We start from the raw sequence: 21,101 nt of genomic DNA on the forward strand, positions 1-21,101 counted from the left end.
ACCTACACTCTATTAACCACCATGCTTGAAGGCAGAGATTGTATCTCAGTCATTCTTGCCCCTTGCAACCCCTGGGAAAGTGACTCACAAAATATAGGTACTTGGTACACATTATTGGCAAAATGAATTCATTTATTGATGATGGGAGGATTAGGTTGAAATGTGGATACATGGTCAACTCTGGGCTGAGTTCGGGATGGTGGCAGGAGAATCATGGAAAAAGCACAGTAAAACTTGAAACTGTGGTCACCTGTGGTGGGGGTCATATGGTTATAATCACATCTGGAGCCATGGGCAATGTTGGGGCGCAGGTCACTGCTGAAAGGTGGGTGGTCACAGTTGGTGACTGTGGTCCAGGCATGTTGGACTGAGTGGGATGAGGGGCAGCTTGGATGAACTCAAGGGGGTGTGCAGAGTGGGGTGCTAGGAGAGATGCTGGCTGGAGGATATGGTCCAGACAGTGGGAGGAACAGAGTTGCCTTGCACCTTTGCTTTCTCCTGCCCAGAGCTGACGTCTTGACTGTGTTGTTTTCTCTTTTCAGGGGGACCGTGGTGCGCCTGGGATCCCCGGCTCTCCTGGCAACCATGGAGAGCCAGGCATGGCAGTCACCGGCCCTCCGGTGAGTCTTTATTCACCCGGCACCTCCTTGCTCCAGGACACACGGCCACGGCCTGCTACGACGGCAGGGCCACTGCCTTCCGGGCTGATCTGGTGGGGTCAGGCTGATCCCCGGGTCGGTCAAGCTGTAGGCCTGTCCACTGTGGCTGATGCTGTTACTGTAACCTGGTGTATTTCTTATGGGAATAAGGCCTCTGGGGAGACCAAGACGTGTCCTTTCAAAGAGGAGTGAGAGAACAAAGCTCATTAAAAAAAGAAAAGGGAGGGGAAAAGGACTCACTGTCCAAACTTGGCAAAAACTGAGTGGAAGCCAGTGAGCCTGGGCTGGTTGGGGGAGGGGCGTGGTCTTGGAGGAGTGACTTGCCTTCATGCTCTTTCAGGCAAAGGTGAGTTCATTATCCCTCTCCAATTAACATATCGCTGAGGACATCAGTATAATCAGGAAAGGTTTCTTCTTTTTTAAATTATTTTATTATTTCTGGGTTTGCTGGGTCTCATCCCCACGAGGGCTTTTCTCTAGTTCCTGCAAGTGGGGGCTGCTCCGGCTTCACTGCGGCGGCGTCTCTGGGTGCAGAGCACACAGGCTGTAGGGCACGTGGCCTTCGGTAGATGAGGCAGCAGGATCGGTACTTGCGACTCACAGGCTCTAGAGCACAGGCTCAGCGCTTGTGGGCCGTGGGGTTAGTTACTGTGGGACGTGTGGGATCTTCCCAGATCAGAGACTGAACCTGTGTCTCCCGCATTGCCAGGCAGATTCTTTACCACTGAGACACCAGGGAAGCCCCCAAGAAAGGTCTTTATCTCAAAAATAAAGTCCTATGATGTGGTCTTCAGATTGGTGGTTTTGGTGGATAATTCATATCCGTCTACTAGGAAGCTCCAGTACTCAGTGGTTTTCTGATATGGCTGCTAAACCTCATAGAATCCAAACTGCCCATGTATCATTGATGACGTTGTCGTCGTCATTATCTTAACCCAGAAGCACAATCAGACTTTACTCCCATTAAAAATAATCTGAATATAAACTGGAGCAATGCATGACCTGGTCTCTGCTTGGTTTCCCATTCAAGAAACAAAGTGGCAGCATGCCTCATTTGTCTCTAAGGAATTTGAGAGGAAGTCCAGTGTATTACAATGTGTGCTCAGTCACTAGGTCGGGTTCGACTCTTTGCCACCCCGTGGGCTTTCTCTGGATTTCCCAGGCGGGAATACTGGTGTAGGCTGCTATTTCCTTCTCCAGGCTTATCTTCCCGACCCAGGGGTGGAACCCTTGTCTCCTGCTTCCCCTGCATTGGCGGGTGGGTTCTTTACCCCCTCTCCTTGCCCCGGTGCTGCTCTTAGCCCTCTCACTCTCTCCCTGAAATTCCCCCCGGGAACCCTTGTCTGTATTCTCTTCCTCCCAGAAATGACCAGCTCGCTGCCACTCCCCTCCCAGCAGTGGGGCTGCCTTCAAGGCGGGAAGACCAGCGCCCTTGTGTCTTCCTAAAGGTCCCTGGAAAACAGGGAGGAGGCAGGTGGTATCCTCTCAGAAATGTCCAGTTTTAATCTGTTTTTCTTAAATTCTCTGCTAAAATTTCTGATGAAAAAAACCCCTCTATTGCATCAGCTTTATCTTTTGTCTTTGGCTGTCTTTTACAATCTGTTGGTAACTGGAAGAAACAATATGTAGTGAAGAAACGCAGCAGGTTTTAGGCTTTCTCTTTGTTTCAGAAATGCTACTTTTAACGGGGCCTTCTCTGCCGGAGTCAGGATTCTGAGTCCTGCAGGCATTAGCTGCTTAGAAGAGAAAGTGTGATCTGGAGTGGTCCCTCCGTCATTTCACGGGCCTCTGCATGTCCCATCCACTCCCCAGGGAGTCACCGTAGGAAAACCTTAACCAGAAAGCCAGGCAGCAGAGGGGGACGCTTGTCGCCCCACCTCCCACCTCAGAGCCATGAAATAGCCCCTGAAATACGTCCCCACCCAAGTGATTCCACCTGAAAGGTAATTGGCTGCCTCCAGCCGAGAGGCCACGAGTCAACCGCTCAGGGTCCTTCCTCCACTTCCACTGATTAAAAGCTTCCGTGGTGGGTGAGACCGTATGGAGCTTCCATAAATCCTGTCTTTGGCCACTGGCCCAGGCTCCTTCCTGGTGGCCGGGCCGTCTGTATGAGGGTTCAGGGGGGTGTGGAGGTGGAGCGGGGCTGATGACAGGGTGTGAGTGCATCCCTCACGCCCCCGGGCTCGGCAGCCCCCTGCCATGGGCTGAGTGGTCTATGTCTGGGACTGGGTCCAGAGCGTCCATGTCCTCAGGCCTCTGTGCTGTGAAAGCTGGTTTATCCTTTGCTGAAGGCTGGGCTTCTGCATTAGCATCTCCCGAGATCAGAATTCAAGGGCTGTGGGTTTATTGGGGGAAATTATCTCAGAAATCACCCCTTGGGGAGTGGCATCATCCCCTGGCAAGGCCCTGGAGATGCTGGTGCAGCTGCAGAGGTGTTCTGCAAAGGTTGAGGCACAGCCAGGGTCGACTCCTGGTGGGAGTCAGTGAGGGCTGCTCCGGGGTGCGCGGGTAGTGGGGGACCGGAACTCGGGTTAAGCATCCTCTCGTGGCTATAGATGCCTCAGGGAAGGCACTTCACCCAGAACCTGCCAGATGGGTGCGTGCCCAGAGGTGCTGGAGAGGGTCACTGAAGGTGTCTAGGGCTTCCCAGGTGGCTTGGTGGTAAAGAATCCTGCAATGCAGGATGACGCAGGTTCAGTCCCTGGGTTGGGAAGATACCCTGGAGGAGGAAATGGCAACCTGCTCCAGGTTTCTTGCCTGGGAAATCCCACAGACAGAGGAGCCTGGTGGGCTACAGTCCATGGGGTCACAGAGAGTCAGACACCAGTGAGCGGTCACACTCGTACTGAAGGTGTCTGCTCCTTCAGTGTTCTCCAGGTAAACTGTCTGGGGCTCAGAAGTGAGGAGACTTGGCTGGTGTCGCACAGCTAGTCCAGGGCCAGGACCATTGCTTCCAGTCCTCCGAAGCCAGCTCTCTTCCTCTGCTTCAGCTGGCCTGCAGCTTCCCCAGCGTGGGTGGGATTGCTCATTTCCATCACCTCCTCACATTAAGCCTGGATTCCTCTGGTCCCTCTTCCTGTGGCTCTGTGCTCCAAGGCTTGGGCATCCAGGAGCAGCACTTATCCTCCCTGGAAGGGAGCCCGAGGCTTTCTCTGCCAAGCTCTGCGCATCACTGGGCAGGGGAGTGGATTGAGAGGCAATTGTTTGGCGTTTCAACTTCTCCCTTCAAGACATTAACAAAACATCCGTTTTATCTTAAGGTTGCCTGTGATCTTCCTTAGCGGGGTATGATAAGCTTGAAAATGACCCAGTTAGGCCTGAGGGCAGATCAAAGTGCTGTTGAACTTCACTGAGCCTCTGAGCCTGAGGTCAGCGAGGGCGGGGCTCCCCCAGCAGCACCCTAGGACCCCAGCCTGAGCAGTAGTTTCTAGATCAAGGGTGTAGGGAGGGTTGCAGCTCGGTCATGTTGGTAGTAACACCTAGAAGCTTGCCTTGAACCTTTAAATGCCACACAACTCCTCCCCTAACGTCTTTCTCAGCCTCCGTTGCCTGGAATCGCCTCTCCTTTCTGTCTTCAGCGTTCCCTCTCTGGAGTCACTTGTTCTGACTTTGCCCAGACACTGAGGGTTCACATACAAAGAAAACGAGCTCACAGCCCTTTACAGACCTACGGACTGCGGGAGAGAGGAAGCGTGGCGCTGATGATGTGGGGCAGCATCTGTCAGGTTTGCTGAGTGGAGCCATTCTCCTTCCCACTCCCCGCTCTTCCAGGGAGTAATAGAGCAAGAATGGAGGTGAAAGCCACTAAAAGCTGGAGCGCTCACGACCGCAGCTCACATGGCCTGCCCACTTGCCACGTCCAGCTCTGAGCAAGATACCCACCTCCACCCCCTCACTTATCTCATGGGCGTCCTCTCACTCAGTCCTCCCAGCCACCCTGCCAAGCAGATCCTGTTCTCGCTTTCATTTTACGAATGAGGGAATCCACGTAAGAGATGTGACAGTTGCCTGAAGTCCTAGTTAGGACGTCGGGGAGTTAGGATTGGACCCCAGCGTTCTAGCTCCGAGCAGATGCCCTTAGCTGCTCTCCAAGCCAGGGCAGCAGTGAAGCAGGAGTTCACGGTTACATAGTCCTTCCTTGTGCCAGACTTGCCAGGCGGTGCTCAGTTCAGTTCAGTTCAGTCGCCCAGTCGTGTCCGACTCTTTGCGACCCCATGAATCGCAGCACGCCAGGCCTCCCTGTCCATCACCATCTCCCGGAGTTCACTCAGACTCACGTCCATCAAGTCCGTGATGCCATTCAGCCATCTCATCCTCAGTCGTCCCCTTCTCCTCCTGCCCCCAATCCCTCCCAGCATCAGAGTCTTTTCCAACGAGTCAACTCTTCGCATGAGGTGGCCAAAGTACTGGAGCTTCAGCTTTAGCATCATTCCTTCCAAAGAAATCCCTGGGTTGATCTCCTTCAGAATGGACTGGTTGGATCTCCTTGCAGTCCAAGGGACTCTCAAGAGTCTTCTCCAACACCGCAGTTCAAAAGCAAAGAATCCACCTGCCAAGGCAGGCAGTGTCTCAGAAGATGTGGGTTTGATCCCTGGGCTGGGAAGATCCCCTGGAGGAAGGCACGGCAACCCACTCCAGTATCATTGCTTGGGAAATCCCATGGACAGAGGAGCCTGGCAGGCTATAGTCCATGGTGTCGCAGAGAGTCGGACACGACTGAGTGACCGAGGACACACTTTCCTTTGTGCCCAGGTCGTCTCACACACTTCACTGCTTTTGAACTACTGACTTGCGAGTCTCGCTGCTGTTTCTGTTCATATGCCTTGTCCCCTGGTTTAGCCCAGTTCCTTTGGTTCTAAGAACCACACCACTGCTTGTGTTATCCCCAGATCAGGCTGGCCTGCTGCCCTTCTAAAGGAGTGTGTACAGACAGGTGGCCCCATCTCGCCCAGCTGCTACTTGGGGACCCCAGGCATCCTTTGGCAGTCACCCCAGGGACTTAGGTCAGGCGCTGCAGCTTCATTCACTCCCAGTGCCCTCATCCTGTTCTGTGCACAGCGCGAGGTCCCCTGGGTTGCAGAGGAGGATCTGTGCACCGCCCCGGACCCCAGTGAATGTACTATGTCGCTTCAGTTGTGTCCGACTCTTTGTGACCCTATGGACTGTAGCCCGCCAGGCTCCATGGGATTCTCCAGGCAAGAATTACTGGAGTCGGTTGCCATGCCCTCCTCCAGGGGATCTTCCTGACCCAGGAATTGAACCCATGTTTCTTACATCTCCTGCGTTGGCAGGCGGGTTTTTTACCACTAGTGTCACCTGGGAAACCCAGGCCCCAGGGCCCCTTGCATAACCAGGAGCTGAGTATCCCAAATATCCTAATCTTGGCTTTTCGATTGAAGTCTCAGGGGGACTCCTCTGTTGTTGGAAGGAAAAAAGGTTTTAAATAAATTCCTACTCTCGTTTCCAATTGAAAATGCTCCTTTCTAAACTCAACAAGGCTTTTTGTGGTTCCTATAATAGTTCCTAAGGCATACTGAGCACTTACACAAATGGGCAAGGCTCCCAGGCACGGCTTCTCAATGCATCGCCTTCCGCAGTCTTCTCAGGGGTCCTGGGAGCCCGAGCTGTGATTGTGTCCAGCTTACAGATGAGGAAGCTCAGGCTTGGAGAGGTTCAGACAGTGGGCCTGGCTCAAGCTGCTGATGAAAGGCAAAGCAAGTGTTTGAACCCCCGGGAGCCCAGCATGTAGCCTGGTACCCATGAGCCCTTCAGATGAAAGGTGATGGAGAATAAAATGTGCTGTGTCTTTAGGTAGATATCTATGGGAGGAGGAGCAAGGTAGAAGGGATCAAATTTCAAGTTTAGATATTTTTTAAATTGATGAAACAAGATGTATTGTTTGGTCTTATGGAGCTTCCCACAGTCTGGACTCTGCTCACAGAATAGCTCATTGCTTCCTGGTCCCCGTGTTTCCTGTACACCCATACTTGGGCCTCAAGGCTGGAGCAAATTCAGGTTTGATCTTTCTGACAAGACTTCACAGGCTGTGTATCCTTCCAGCAGGAGGTATCTGACGTCTGGCGGTGTCTTGTCTTGACGTTCACAGCCTTTGATGTCCAAGCCTTAGATCAGTTAGCACAGCAAGGCTTGCAAATTGGTGCTCTTTTAGTTTAATCAGTTCTTTTATGTATTAGCTCCAGTCCTTCTGTATGGAGAGGTGTTCCCTCATTTACAATTTGGATACCCAGTCGAGCCCTTCTTGTGGAAGGCCGATTATGTTTTCCTGTAAATTATTTTCAAATAACAACTTGGTTCCCTCAGTTAAGTTCAGTCGCTCAGTCGTGTCTGACTCTTTGTGACCCCATGAATCACAGCACGCCAGGCCTCCCTGTCCATCACCAACTCCCGGAGTTCACTCAGACTCACGTCCATCGAGTCAGTGATGCCATCCAGCCATCTCATCCTCTGTCGTCCCCTTCTCCTCCTGCCCCCAATCCCTCCCAGCATCAGGGTCTTTTCCAATGAGTCAACTCTTCGCATGACGTGGCCAAAGTACTGGAGCTTCAGCTTTAGCATCATTCCTTCCAAAGAAATCCCAGGGCTGATCTCCTTCAGAATGGACTCGTTGGATCTCCTTGCAGTCCAAGGGACTCTCAAGAGTCGTCTCCAACACCACATTTCAAAAGCATCAATTCTTCGGTGCTCAGCTTTCTTCACAGGCCAACTCTTACATCCATAGATGACCACTGGAAAAACCATAGCCTTGACTAGACGGACCTTTGTTGGCAAAGTAATGTCTCTGCTTTTCAATATGCTGTCTAGGTTGGTCATCACTTTTCTTCCAAGGAGTAAGAGTCTTTTAATTTCATGGCTGCAATCACCATCTGCAGTGATTTTGGAGCCCCCCAAAATAAAGTCTGACACTGTTTCCACTGTTTCCCCATCTATTTCCCATGAAGTGATGGGACCAGATGCCATGATCTTCGTTTTCTGAATGTTAAGCTTTAAGCCAACTTTTTCACTCTCCTCTTTCACTTCCATCAAGAGGCTTTTTAGTTCCTCTTCACTTTCTGCCATAAGGATGGTGTCGTCTGCATATCTGAGGTTATTGATATTTCTCCCAGCAATCTTGATTCCAGCTTGTGCTTCTTCCAGCCCAGTGTTTCATGATGCACTCTGCATAGAAGTTAAATAAGCAGGGTGACAATATACAGCCTTGACGCACTCCTTTTCCTATTTGGAACCAGATGTTGTTCCATGTCCAGTTCTAACTGTTGCTTCCTGACCTGCATACAGGTTTCTCATGAGGCAGGTCAGGTGGTCTGATATTCCTATCTCTTTCAGAATTGTCCACAGTTTATTGTGATCCACACAGTCAAAGGCTTTGGCATAGTCAAGAAAGCAGAAATAGATGTTCTTCTGGAACTCTCTTGCTTTTTCCATGATCCAGCGGATGTTGGCAATTTGATCTCTGATTCCTCTGCCTTTTCTAAAATCAGCTTGAACATCTGGAATTTCATAGTTCACGTATTGCTGAAGCATGGCTTGGAGACTTTTGAGCATTACTTTACTAGCGTGTGAGATGAGTGCAATTTTGCGGTAGTTTGAGCACAGTTGGTTCCCTGGTACTTGATTCCCTGGTATCTCGCAAAGATGATCAATGAGGTGTTTTTGGTTTTTTATCAATAATTTTAAACTCAGAGTTAAACACATTCAGTTTGTTTTAATGTATGGCAGATATTCTTCCTTTTGCTGTCCAGATTGTCTTATTTTATGCAAATAGGAGTCTCTTTGGGTTGACCCTAAGTACTTTTGACACACGCCTAGCAGTCTTTAGGCTTCCCAGGTGGCGCTAGTGGTAAAGAAAAAGTGAAAGGTAAAGTTGCTCAGTCGCATCCGACTCTTTGTGATCCCATGGACTATGCAGTCCATGGAATTCTCCAGGCCAGAATACTGGAGTGGGTAGCCTTTCCCTTCTCCAGGGGGTCTTTCCCAAGCCAGGGATCGAAGCCAGGTCTCCCACATTGCAGGCAGATTATTTACCAGCTGAGCCACAGTAGTAAAGAACCTGCCTGCCAATGCAGATGTAAGAGGTGCTGGTTGGTAGTTTCCCTGATTCCATTTGGAATGATAGAATGTTCCAGATTTGAATATATTCCTTGTCCAGATCTGGGATCAGTCATTTCTCGAAGGAGTCGTAGTTCCTTTTAAGTGGAACACGGTATCAAAGGCCAAAATATGTGTGTTGTGTAAAGTGACTCTTGAACAAACCCATCAGAGGGCGTGATCTCAGAAATAGGGTCATTATTGTGGAACACATATTTAGGCTTCAGATTTTAGACTGACATTGGGAAGTTGTTACACAATCACTCCTCCATAGCACACTCCTCTATTTCTTTAAAGTATAGTAGCAAGATAGCTGTGGGAATGCCTGTTATAGGCCAGGCACCAGTCCTGTTCTCTACTTAGAGGATCTTCTGCTTCTGATCATAGGAGCCAAGGTGATCACCCAGCTTTGTGTTATAAATAAGGAAGCTGAAGCTCAGAAAAACAAAGTAATGTGCTCAAGCTCAAACAATTAATAACTGATAGAACTAAGATTTGAAATGAAGACCTTTTTGACAACCAATTCCATCCTTCACATGTGGATGTTCTATTAAATGACAGATGAGAGGAATCCAACGCTTAGTCTGATGAACAAGCCAAATGCTTGAGGTGCATCTTGGAGTTCAATTTAGAAACAAAAAGTGCCTCTAAAATCTGGCAGCATTACCCAGGCCAGTTATAAACTTTCCTTAAGCCCTTTCCTTGAGGAGTAAGTATACAGCCTCAATAAGGAGCTACTATGGTAGGAATGAAATTTGGATGTGTGAATATTGGTCCCCGGGTGCCATTGACCTTCAGCTTGACGAGAGCCTGAAAGCTCATGGAGGGGGAAGTGATCTGTGAGTCGGGGAGATTCTGCGTGGGATTCTGAGTCCACTGTCTCCTCTTAAAAAAAAAAAAATTACTTATTTATGTTTAGCTACGCTGGATCTTCATTGCTGCACAAGAGCTTTCTCTGGTTGCAGAGAGTGGGGGATACACCCTGATTGCAGCGCTTGGGCAGCCCCTTTTCGGTAGCTTCCCTTGTTGCAGAATATGGACTCGACGTGCCTGGGCTTCAGTAGCTGAGGCTCCAGGGCTCCGGGGCAGAGGCTTGGGAGTTGTGCACACAGGCTTAGCTGCACTGCGGCCTGTGGAATCTTCCCAGAGCAGGGATTGAACCCGTGTTCCCTGGCTGCCACGCCTGGTGTATGTGAGGCTCTCAGTAAATATCTGCAGAGCTCAATAAGGAAATTATTTCATGTATTGCTCTTAAAGAAATCTTCTATGAGGGTTAAAAGGGCTGTTTGTGTTTCTTGAGGGGAGTTTTTAGGTTGATATGAGTAAAGTACTAGAGTAGGAAATGGCAACCCACTCCAGTATTCTTGTCTGGAAAATTCCATGGACAGAGGCGCCCTCTGGGGCTCCATAGGCTCCCAAAGTCCATGGAGTTGCAGAGTCCCGCTGCTGAGCGCCCCATCCGACCCCCGCATTGCGAGGCAGATTCTTGCCCACTGGACCACCAGGGAAGCCCAGAGCCCACTGTCTTCTTACCTGCTTGACTTAGTCCTCTGGAAGTTTCCACTAGTTTAGTGCTCAGCTCTACACTGAAAATGATGCTTATTTTATCTTATCAGGAATTTCTGGGACATGTTTAATGGGCAGGCTTTTAGGTTACCTGGTCTGTGGTGCTGTCTGGGACCTGTGCCTTTGTGTAAAGGCTCTTCTCCCTCTTTGGGTATCTCGGAGGTTCTCCTGGGCACCGCTTCAGGGATACACAGGTGCCCAGGACTGAGAGCGGGTGGTGGGGCTCCACGCATCTGGAGAGTGACTCATGGTGTGGGGACACACAGATGCCCGGGGCCAGCAGCGGGTGGTGGGACTCTGTGCACCTGGGGACTGAGTCGTGGTGTGGGGACACACAGGTGCCTGGGGCCGAGAGCGGGTGGTGGGACTCCCCGCACTTGGGGAGGGACTCACAGTGTGGCGTGGGCTGTCTCCTTGTCTCTTCCAGCCTTTGTTTGATCATCAACGATGAGGATGATAACACTTGATTTTCAAGTTCTCACACCATAAAATTTTAATTTTAGCAGCATGCCGTGTGCTGTGCTCTACTGTGTCTGGCTATTCCCAGGGTGGTGCTGAGTCCTGGAGAGTCTGTGCTGAGCGCCCCCAGGGCAGAGGAGAGAGGGCAGATGGGCCCGGAAGCAATGACAGTACCAGGCCATCCGTCCTGGACGGGGTGACCTGGGGGCTGGGGACCGGTTCTAACGAGCCCCATGGGAGAAGCCTGGGAGATGTCCAGAGGTGTCAACATCTACACTGGGAACCCACGTGTGGCAAGGAGAACTTGTCCAGGCAGGAGGGCAGGGCGGCGTCTCCTCTGTGGATGCGAAGGCTTGGGGCCCAGGGCCAGTGCCGCTCACTCAGGGCCTGACACTCGACATAGTGCCTCAGGCAGGGCGCGCATCTTCGGTGCAACTCGGGAAGCCAGGTTGTAGGCTGCTCACACGTGTGGGATGGCAGACCGTGGTGTGTGTGTGTGTGTGTGCGTGCATGTGAGGGAAGGGGTACTGCTGCAGCATCAGCCATGCAGCCCACTCTGGGGAGTCTAGATGTGCCCCTTCCCCTGCCCATCCCGCCCAAGCAAGCAGGGCGTGCAGCACAAGAATGCTGAAATGCAGGGTCCACTCCGCACCAGGGCTGGAGATGGGCTAGGCGTCAGACACCCGCTGGGTGCCAGGATGGGGCAGCATCAGTGCAGGGCAAGTGGAGGAGGTTCCAGGAGGATCCCCACACACAGCGATAGTGGGCGCATGAGAGAGGGGTTGGCACTGTGCCTTACAGATGCAGGAAGCCATGAAAAAGAATGACATTGCCATTTGCGGCAGCATGGGTGGACCCAGAGATTGTCACAGTGAGTGAAGTAAGCCGGGCAGAGAAGGGGACAGAGCACGTGATGTCCTTTATATGTGGAATCTGAAAAGAAATGATACAAATGAACTTACAGAACAAAACTGACTCACAGACTTATGGTGGCCTGGGGGAAGGGATGGGAGGAAGGGGTAGTTAGAATTTGGGGTGGACATGTACACACTGCTGTATTTAAAATAGATGGTCAACAAGGACCTACTGGATAGCACAGGGAACTCTGCTCAAGGTTCTGTGACAGCCCGCATGGGAGAGGAGTTTGGGGGAGAATGGATACGTGTATATGTATGGCTGAGTCCCTTTGCTGTCCACCTGAAACTATCACAACACTGTTAATCAATTATACCCTGATACAAAAGTAAAAAGTTTTTTCTTAAAAAAAGATGGGAGGGCGTTAGCTTTTCCTTAAGGACCCAGCCTTAGAGATAAACACCACAGCACGTTTAAACAGACGTTTCACTTCCAGTTTGCTTACTTACTTGTTTGTTTGTTTCTTAGGGCCCCTCTGGACCACCAGGAGAGAAAGGTCCTCCGGTACAGTATGACTTAAATACAGGGCTGTGTCTTGATGGGAGAAATTATGTGCTAATCAAAGCCATTTGAAGTTGGAGGGGTCAGCAAAGACAGTAGTTTAAAAAAAATCTTTGACGTTATACAGTGAAGACTCTCCAAGATACAGGCACTCACCTGCGGGATGGCGGAGTCAGGAGGTGGGTTGTCCGTGCCCTGAGCTCCGGTGACAGCTGGGCAGGCTGGCACTGCCTTTGCTTTCTGCCACCTCTGCTTCCCTCTGGATGGACAGCTGTGGTTTCACGCATGTCATCATGTTGCCAGAGGAAGTAATTTTGAATCCCAGCTTCACTGCCCCCAGCTGCAGAGCCAGGAGCCAGTGAGGGTGCTCTCTTCATCTGTGAGGCGGGCGGGAAGGTCTAGAAGGATTGATTCCTGCAGGAAGTGAGATCCATAATTGAAAGATGATTTGGGCTGACTCCTGATACCATCTAGAAATTGTCAGCAGGATGGCAACGACTTTCCAATAAAAAATAGCTAACAGTCACCCGAGTACTGGGTTCTGCACTGGGCCTCTCACAGTCTGTCCAGCCGGTGGGCCCCCCAAGGCTGGTAATCAACCCTGCACCCGGGGTGAGCTCAGGCCCGTCTCACTGCAGGAGTAGGAAGGGGGCCTGCGAAGGGGGCCTGGGCAGTCAGCATCATGGGGAAGGTTTTCCAGAGCGTTCTCTTTGTGTGTTGAAGACAGCCACTCCTCAAGCCCTGGCTGCTCTTAGATACCTCCATCTCATCTGATTGCTCAGAGCGCCAGGCAGTTGGACAAGGAGAACCGACCCAGGCAAGGGGGCCCTTGGTTTTTAAGTGTTGGGAGATGTCTTCTTTTTCTTCAGGGATCTCGAGGCCCACCTGGGTTTCCCGGCCCCCAGGGACCAGCTGGCCAGGATGTAAGTAAAGGCAAGGGGTGTGGCTTGTGTCCCCGCTGACCGCACCCCCCCACCCCCACCCCGCTGCCGCCACCCCCCGCCCCGGCCTCCATGACCAGGAAACCGCTGGAGGAGCTGTTTTCTGCGCCGAGCCCTGCCCGCTCCCCCAGGAGCATGTTGAGTGCTTGGCCTCTCTGTCCATGGTGGCCTCTAAGTGTGTGTGGTGTGCTTGCACTTCTTTTGCTTCTGTGTGATGCTGTCAGAACCGTGTGAGTTCCTGGGTATATCCCACACAACACCGCCTGCTGTTTTGCCCTCCTCTGGTTCAAAGTTGGTCCTTCTGCCTGGGTTTGGAAAAAGATGGCCGGAGTTGAAGATCAGATGTGTGAGTGTGTGTCCACGTGTGCACACACACGTACGCAGTTTCAATTTTGTGTTTTGGAAAGGAGTTCTGAGAGGGATGGCTTACTGTTCTGAACATTTGCCCAGGTTGATATATCCTGAGAAGCTCTGGGTCTTCAGCTGAGGTTGGAAGCCGTGAGTTTTTGTTCGTGCCAGTCTTCACGATCGGGTGATCTGTTTTCTCCTGAGTTGCACTTGGCAGAGAGAGAGGTTGAAGGAGAGAGTGGGCAGAGTGGATCAGTATTATGTGCTTAGCAGAATTGAAGTTTTTCTTTCTTTCTTCTTTTAGGGTGTACCAGGAAATCCAGGACAAAGAGGGCCTCCTGGCAAACCAGTATGTCATCTAACTGTTCTGGATGAATCTTGACCATCAGAGGTTCAGCCAGAATAAAATGCAACTCGGATGGCTCAAGAAGCTTTAAGAAGGGGCTTTATACAGAGCTGTGGGTGGAGGGAACTAATCAGAAGTGGCTGTGATGCCCAGAGATAAACACAGAGGGAAGCCAGTACTACTTTGTGCCCATCTTCAGAGCCAAGAGAAAGCGGGAACGGTGGGGACAGGGCTGCCAGATGGGAGTGGAAATTGTGGGTTCACAGCCACTGCCAGGAAGCCTGGCCAGAGGCTGGGGGGGAGCAGTGCCCCCCGCCCGGTTTCCCCGTGTGCCTCTCTTTGGGCCAGCTCACCTGAGCGCCAGAGGCAGGGAGTCCCTGATACCCCCAGGACTTGGAGCAGTACAGAAAGGGATGGATGGGGACCTGGAGGTGAGCAAATGGACAGGAGCCACTTCTTGTCCATGGCTAGTTCCTCACTGGCCCGTGTCTTGCCCTTTTTCTCAGTACTGTCGGTTCCTTCTGGTTTCCCCCCCGTTAGAGTAGAAGCTTCCTTTCTTCTCTCGTAAGGAGAGCTACAGGAGCTTGCGCAGGACGAGACAGTCCTGAGCACCTGGTCCCGGGCAGCATGGCCATGCTCTCGGCTCCGGCAGACTCCCCTCTTGTGCAGTGAATCCCCTCTGGGAACCCAGCCCCCAGATTAAGTTACCAACGCCAGAGATGCTCCAAAGGCTTAGCCAGCTAACCAGGCTGCCAGTGGGCCCTCCAGGGAAGGAACAGTGAGGATGAGCCGGTCTGGGTGGGCAGAAAGCCTCTGGGAAGATACAGGAGAAATCAGCCCTTTGAAACCTGCTGCCCGAGAAGGAGGAGACAGTGGCAGCCACGACTGGGGAGTCCCAGGCCTCGAGACTGGTTTCAGAAGCCAGGGAACTCCCTGGGCAGAGGCTCGCCCTCAGGATGGCCGTCTGTCTGCTCTGTGAGCCCGGCCTGCTGCAAGTGTCAGTCAGGCAAAGACCCAAGACCTGGAGGCGCCCCTGAGGGCGTGAGCGTCTGTCTCTGCCTTGTCCAGGCTGCTGGGAACAGCAGACACCTGGACGGGCACCCTGGTCTCCTAGAAGGGTCCTGAAACTTCACTAAGACCCGCCAGAAGGGTGAGGGAAAAGTCTCGCTGGAGGTTGTGGGTACTTATTCATATGTTCCTCCTCCTCCACGGAGTCAGATTTGCAGCAGCCAAATAAAGCTCACAGAATCCACCCTGGTACCCAAGTGCCAGGCCTGGTGAAGTGGGTGGAAGAGTAAGGTTCAGGCCAAAGGCTGAAGGGGTTCAGATGACCTCTGTCAAATCCAGACCTTGACACCTCTGCAGAGAGAAGTGCGTCCGCAGAGTCCAGTGGACAGGATGGGCTCACCTTGACATGTCTCAGCTGGTTTCCGGCAGAGACAGAGAGCATTGGTCTCTCTTTACTATCTCTAAGTTCACAGAACACCCTCCCCCCACGTGGTCCCGGGTACTACTGAGTCACTGTCAGGGTCTCTGGTCTCGATAATCAGACCAGTCACGTTCTCAGGGGTCCCCAGGACTCCCCTCAGGTTCAGTGACTCACCAGAAGGGCTCCCAGAGCTCGGGAGAGCTGTTACACTCAGGATGATGGTTTATCCCAGGGAAGGAGCCTCCGAGACACGAGGCTGAGGCCTCCACGTGTCCCCTCCCCACACTCGGCTCTCCCAGAAGTTGTGTGTAATCCAAGTCCATGGGGGTGACCCTGAGTGGTCTGAAATTCAGCGGGTGTTGCCGTCGAGGGACGCTCACCCAGACCAGGCGTGCCTCCCTGGGTGGTCTTGGTTACTCCACCGTCTCCCGCCCTCCCAGAGGTCAGACTGGCCCTAGGCCCCCACCCTAGAGGACACTGTTAACTGCATGGCCCAAGGCCCTGGGTAAACCCAGAGGTCAGACTGGCCCCAGGCCCCCACCCTGGAGGACACTGTTAACTGCTTGGCCCAAGGCCCTGGGTAAACAAAGGCACTCTTATCAGGCAGGGCATTCCAAGGATTTAGTAGCCATCTCTCCAGAGCAGCGAGGCCAGACCTGTCTTGGGAATGTTCAGGGTTGGGACAACCGAAGCCTCTCCTGCAGTCACCAGCCCCCCCGAGGGTGGACAGTGGGCCCTGGGCGGGGTTTTCCCAGGGCTGCACCCCTAGAATCCCTGTAGCAGGAGCCCCCTGTCCACCCTTGGGTGCTCTAGAAGCAGAGCCTTTGGTGGAGATTCTTGTGCCTAATGATTAAGGTGAAACCTGTTAAGATTGAAGAAAACAGGGCATGGTGAGGGAGGAGGCGATCGAAGCTGTGGGTTCAGCCAGAATCTAGCCTCAGCCCGATCCCACAGGGAGCTCTCGGGTGTGAGCAGCAAATAGAGCTAGCCCGTCAGGAAGCGATTCTTACTCACCTCCACGTCAGCCCTTCATCAGTGGCTGTGTAGCTGACGTCTCTGTGACTAGCCAGCCAGCGTCCTGGCAGCAGGTGGTTGGTGCCCAGGAGGTAATGACGGCCTGGGCAGGGCACAGATTCTCTCTCTTCACCCCAGCACTTCCCACCCGTCAACAACAGACTGGCCACTGCCCCTGCACCGGCCTTGCTCCTGTGTATTCAGACCTCTCTAAGAAGGCCCACAGAAATGGGTCACAACAGGGTATTAATTAAATTATCCCTCAGGGCACACTGTACCTAGATGGGAAATCCACCCCTTCTTCTCTTCTAACTGATGCCCAGCCGTGCTCATAGAGCTCTAACAACTCTACAGAGGGCTCAAATGACAGCAGAAAAATAGCCCCAAGAATACAAGGCCAGCAGTATAAAAATCTCCCAATTTGTAAAAGAAAAAAAAATCCCATTTTGGACAGTATGAATCTTGCATTATTAACTTGCCCGGGAAAACATGCAATGTCAAAATAAAACCCCTCTCCCCTTTTAAAGTTTTACTCAATTAGCATGTAGCATGGATTGGCCTTCCTCCCCAGGGTCGGTCTCCAATAACTAAGGGTGTTCTAGGCTTTGTCCAGCAGATGCAGCCTAGGCAAGCTTTCCCTGTAGGCGAGAGGCCCCTTCAGAACCTCCGACTCTGACTCAGTCCGACCCCAGTCTCTCTCAGGTGGTGTCCTCTTGCAACCCAGGGCAGTGATTGAATACTTGAGCATTTCAGCTTAGGAAGCATGACGTACACCCAGCCAGTGCCAAGGTTATCCTATGCAAACTTACGCAATGCCTCTGCCACTGTCTGCAGCCACAGGATGTGGCAGAAACCCCATGGAGTCAGGGAAAGTGGGGAAGCCAGGAAATTGTCTCTGTAACAGGCTAGACTGGATAAACCTGGACTCAGTCAGAAGGAACCAGCCACCACAAGTCTAATAGTGGTCCCAGGCTTCCCACATTCTGGAGGAAGCCTGCCACCTTCCCTCTGGACTGTGGGCTCTCTGGCACTCCTTGTCCACTGCGATGTGCAGAAGTTTGCAGAGCAGCACGCCAGTGTCCAGTCCTTACCTGAGAATCCCTCGTCCCTTCAGCATCTGCCTCTGCATTTCCATTTTCCTTCCCAGCTTCATGTCCCTTGCACCCCAGGGTGAACCCAGCCTCCACTCCACTTGGGCTCTGGGCCAGCCACAGTCATAATATGTCCCTTCCCAACTCACTGTGGGTTTGAGTGTGAACTCAGTGACCTGCAGACTCCTTCACGCCTTGTAATTACTCCTGATTTCTGAACTCTCCTTCCTGAAGTTAGAGACTTCCAATTCATAAAGACGAATGAGGCTTAAAATGCTATTTCACCTGGGGGAGCTGAAGGAATTACTTTAGATTCATGCTAGGTTGTGAATGACAGGTAGCGGCAGCTATTATCCTCCTGGAGTAAAGGACAACCTGCCCCCTTTGTCTTCCACAGTACCCATAGGACCTGCTGGTGGTGATGGAAGAGGGAGGAGGGGCCAGGAGGAGAGAGAAAGGGCCAAGAAGACCAGACCAGAAAGTCTGATGTTAGTTAGGACTGCTCAGAAGAGTCTGCCTGTGGTTCCCAAGTGTGGGGCGTAGACCAGGCTCTTTGTGTCCTGTGTAGACATGTCACCTGTTACAGTCACATTTTGAAGGCTGCTCGCTGCAGAAGCATGGAACATGCAGTGTGCGCTCGTGTGTATGTATTTATTTATTTTTACTTTGACAGGGCCTCTCTTCAGTACTGTCTCCAGGGGACGTAAATCTCTTGGTGAAGGTAAAAACATAAATGTGCATGCGTTTTGAGAGTTGTGACGGGGAGACTGGAGGTGTCAATAATATGGTCTTTTTTTTATTTGTCTGAGCAACTACGCTAGAGTATAAACAACTATAACAACATTTGTTGAGAACATGCTGTGCCAGCAATGCTCTAAAATTCACTGTCCAGCACAGAAGCCACTGGCCACATGTGTGAATTTAAACTTGTTTAATTTAATGAAAAAAAAAAAAAAAGATGCCTGTCTTTGGTCACACTAGCTACATCCTAAGTAGTTACTTGCCACCTGTGGCTAGTGGCTGTCTTATTGGACAATAAGATCCGTTGTCACGGGAAATCCTTCCGGGCGGTGCTACGGTTAATGCTTCACCTGCATCTCTCGGGTCTGCAATCACTCCATGAGGTTGGTACCAGTTATGTTCTCGTTTTGCTTGTTAGTCGCTCAGTCATGTCAGACTCTTTGAAACCTCATGGTCTGCAACCTGCCAGGCCCCTCTGTCCATGGGATTCTCCAGGCAAGAACACTGCAGTGGTTAACCATTCCCTTCTCCAGGGGGTTGTAAGACTATCCTGGTGTGTTTCTGGTGCAGTTAGCACATCCGGTGATTAACCGAAAGGTTGGTGGTTTGGGCCCACCCAGGGATGTGTGTCACCCTTTATAGGGCCTCCCTGGTGGCTCAGACAGTAAAGAGTCTGCCTGCAATGCAGCAGACCCGGGTTTGATCCCTGCATCCAGACGATCCCCTGGAGAAGGGAATGGCAACCCCCTCCAGTATTCTTGCCTGGAGAATCCCATGGACAGAGGAGCCTGGCGGGTTATAGTCCATGGGGTCACAAACAGTCAGATAAGACTTAGTGACTAGCACTTTGTTTGTTAGAAACCTGAGTCACCATGAGGGTCAGCGGCTTTCTGGAAGTAGAATCCACTCCTCAACGAGTCCAGAGACTTACTTTGGACCCCACACAGGACTGCGTCCTAGGGTTCTGAAAAGACAGTCCTGGGCAGAATCCAGCAGGTTGGGGGAGGATCCTGCTGGTGCCAGGTCCAGGGCGCAGGTGCCGAGCGGTGGAGTGAGCTGCTGGGCCCTTGGCCAGGCGGAGTCTGGATCCGAGCACAGTCGGAGCTCATCATCAGAACCACAGCACCTTCTCCCCGGGGCAGGGGACAGGAGCTGAGAGAGCTCGGTTGAGATAGGGCGCGGAGAGTTGGCTGCCTGGGAGCTCGGCCAGGGACCTCGGGTCTTGAACGGAGAAGAAGGGAGACAGGCAGGACAGGGCAGGTAAGATCCATGTTTCCGGAAGAGCGGTCCTGTGGCCACACACGTGGGGGACCGTTTGCTGCCTCTGTTCTCAGCCTTGGTCTGAACTTTGGGTGGAGCCCAGCAGTGCCTTTTGTGTGACCGCCCCCTCCCTCATCTCCTGTCTTCTAAAAACCACTTGGGAGGCATTTGAAAGCACCTGGTTCTTGCATGAGGGCAAGGGAGGAGAGCAAAAGGAAAAAGGAAACCTCAGAAGCCTGAGGCTTTTCATCTCTACACATTGAGATGCCTTGATGGAAAATGATACATTTTACTTAAAAATGAGGAGTGGAGCAATCTTTCTTGATTTTTACTGACAAGAGGGAAATTTTTTTTTTTTTTTTTTTACAACCAGGACATGGCAAGAAATCACTATCTATTGATTCAAGTCCTGTTTAGTACAGGCTTTTTAGTCTAGGTGATTTTCCCCTAATTCTGTCCCACTGGGAAGGCATTGGGTTTGCCTCGGTTCTTGTCCGCCACCTCCCCTTAAGGATTACAGCCTCAAAGTGTCCCAGTCTTTAAGGCAGAGATAACAAGAGTGACTGCTGTGTGCTTTACAGCTGCAGCGTTGAGACAGATATTTAGTCAAATTGATACTTCTGACCTGCCAAAGGCTGTACCTGCCAGGAGCTGCAGAGAGAATGCGAGCACCTACATTCCGGGCAGCACCTCACACTCCCTGGCCTCCCACAGCTGTGCTCGCCTGGAAACTCCGTAGATGAGAGCCTGGTCCTCGTGGGTCTGCCCAGGCCTGCAGAGCCACTGTCCTGGCTCCTAGTTTATAGTCACCCACTGCCATCTTGATGTCGGTTAAAGCCTGATGGGCTGTCTGGTCCAGGTGGCTAGTGGGGGAACCCGCTCTTGCTGAGAAGGCATCTTTCATTACAGAATATTTGCTGCCTCTTGGTCACTGGAAGCCTGCCTGAGTAGAAACTTCGTATTCTAAGAGTTCCTGTTTACTAAACTTCCATGGTTGGATCTGTGCCCGAGAGGTCCTCCTCAAGGCCTCTCCATTAGATGATTCCCAGGGTAAATGTTGTTTCACCCAATCCCTGCCAACAACCCAGTTACTGTTGTCGTTCAGTTGCTCAGTCATGTCTGACTTTGTGACCCCATGGACTTGCAGTACGCCAGGCTTCCCTGTCCTTCACCACCTCCCAGAGTTTGCTCAAACGCATGTCCATTGAGTCAATGATTCCATCCAACCATCTCATCCTTTTTCATCCCCTTCTCTTCCTGCCTTCAGTCTTTGCCAGCACCAGGGTTTTTTCCAATGAGTCGGCTCTTCACGTCAGGTGGCCAAAGTACTGGAGATTCAGCCTCAGCATCAGTCCTTCCAATGAATATTCAGGGTTTATTTCCTTTAGGATTGACTGGTTTAATCTCCTTGCTGTCCAAGGAGCTCTCAAGAGTCTTCTCCAGCACCACAGTTTGAAAGCATCAATTCTTTGGTGCATAGCCTTCTTTATGGTCCAACTCTCACATCCATACATGACTACTGGAAAAACCATGGCTTTGACTAGATGGACTTTGGGTACCATTACCTGCTGCCTTTTGCAGAGCAGGAGGTAGGTATGGATGGGCCAGACACTTGTTCAAGGTGACAGAGCTGGATGGTGGCAGAGCCAACACTCACTCCCAGTGGACCAGCTCCAGTTCCTCATGCGCTCGACCCCTCTGCTACGTGACTTCGTCTCTGCATGT

The 21,101-nt window shown here is 51.8% G+C and overlaps 1 protein-coding gene across 1 annotated transcript in view; it reads left to right on the forward strand.

Annotated features, from left to right (window-relative positions):
• The window catches only part of COL22A1 (collagen type XXII alpha 1 chain), a 224,743-nt gene that overhangs the window by 155,260 nt on the left and 48,382 nt on the right, over nucleotides 1-21,101 (forward strand). Inside the window, exons 40-44 of the mRNA XM_069600933.1 lie at nucleotides 543-620; nucleotides 12,174-12,209; nucleotides 13,076-13,129; nucleotides 13,800-13,844; nucleotides 18,049-18,096. Coding sequence (XP_069457034.1) covers nucleotides 543-620; nucleotides 12,174-12,209; nucleotides 13,076-13,129; nucleotides 13,800-13,844; nucleotides 18,049-18,096 — 261 coding nt within the window. The remainder of the gene's footprint in view (nucleotides 1-542; nucleotides 621-12,173; nucleotides 12,210-13,075; nucleotides 13,130-13,799; nucleotides 13,845-18,048; nucleotides 18,097-21,101) is intronic.

Source organism: Ovis canadensis, chromosome 9 (assembly GCF_042477335.2).
Source record: "Ovis canadensis isolate MfBH-ARS-UI-01 breed Bighorn chromosome 9, ARS-UI_OviCan_v2, whole genome shotgun sequence".
Taxonomy (NCBI): Eukaryota; Metazoa; Chordata; class Mammalia; order Artiodactyla; family Bovidae; genus Ovis; species Ovis canadensis.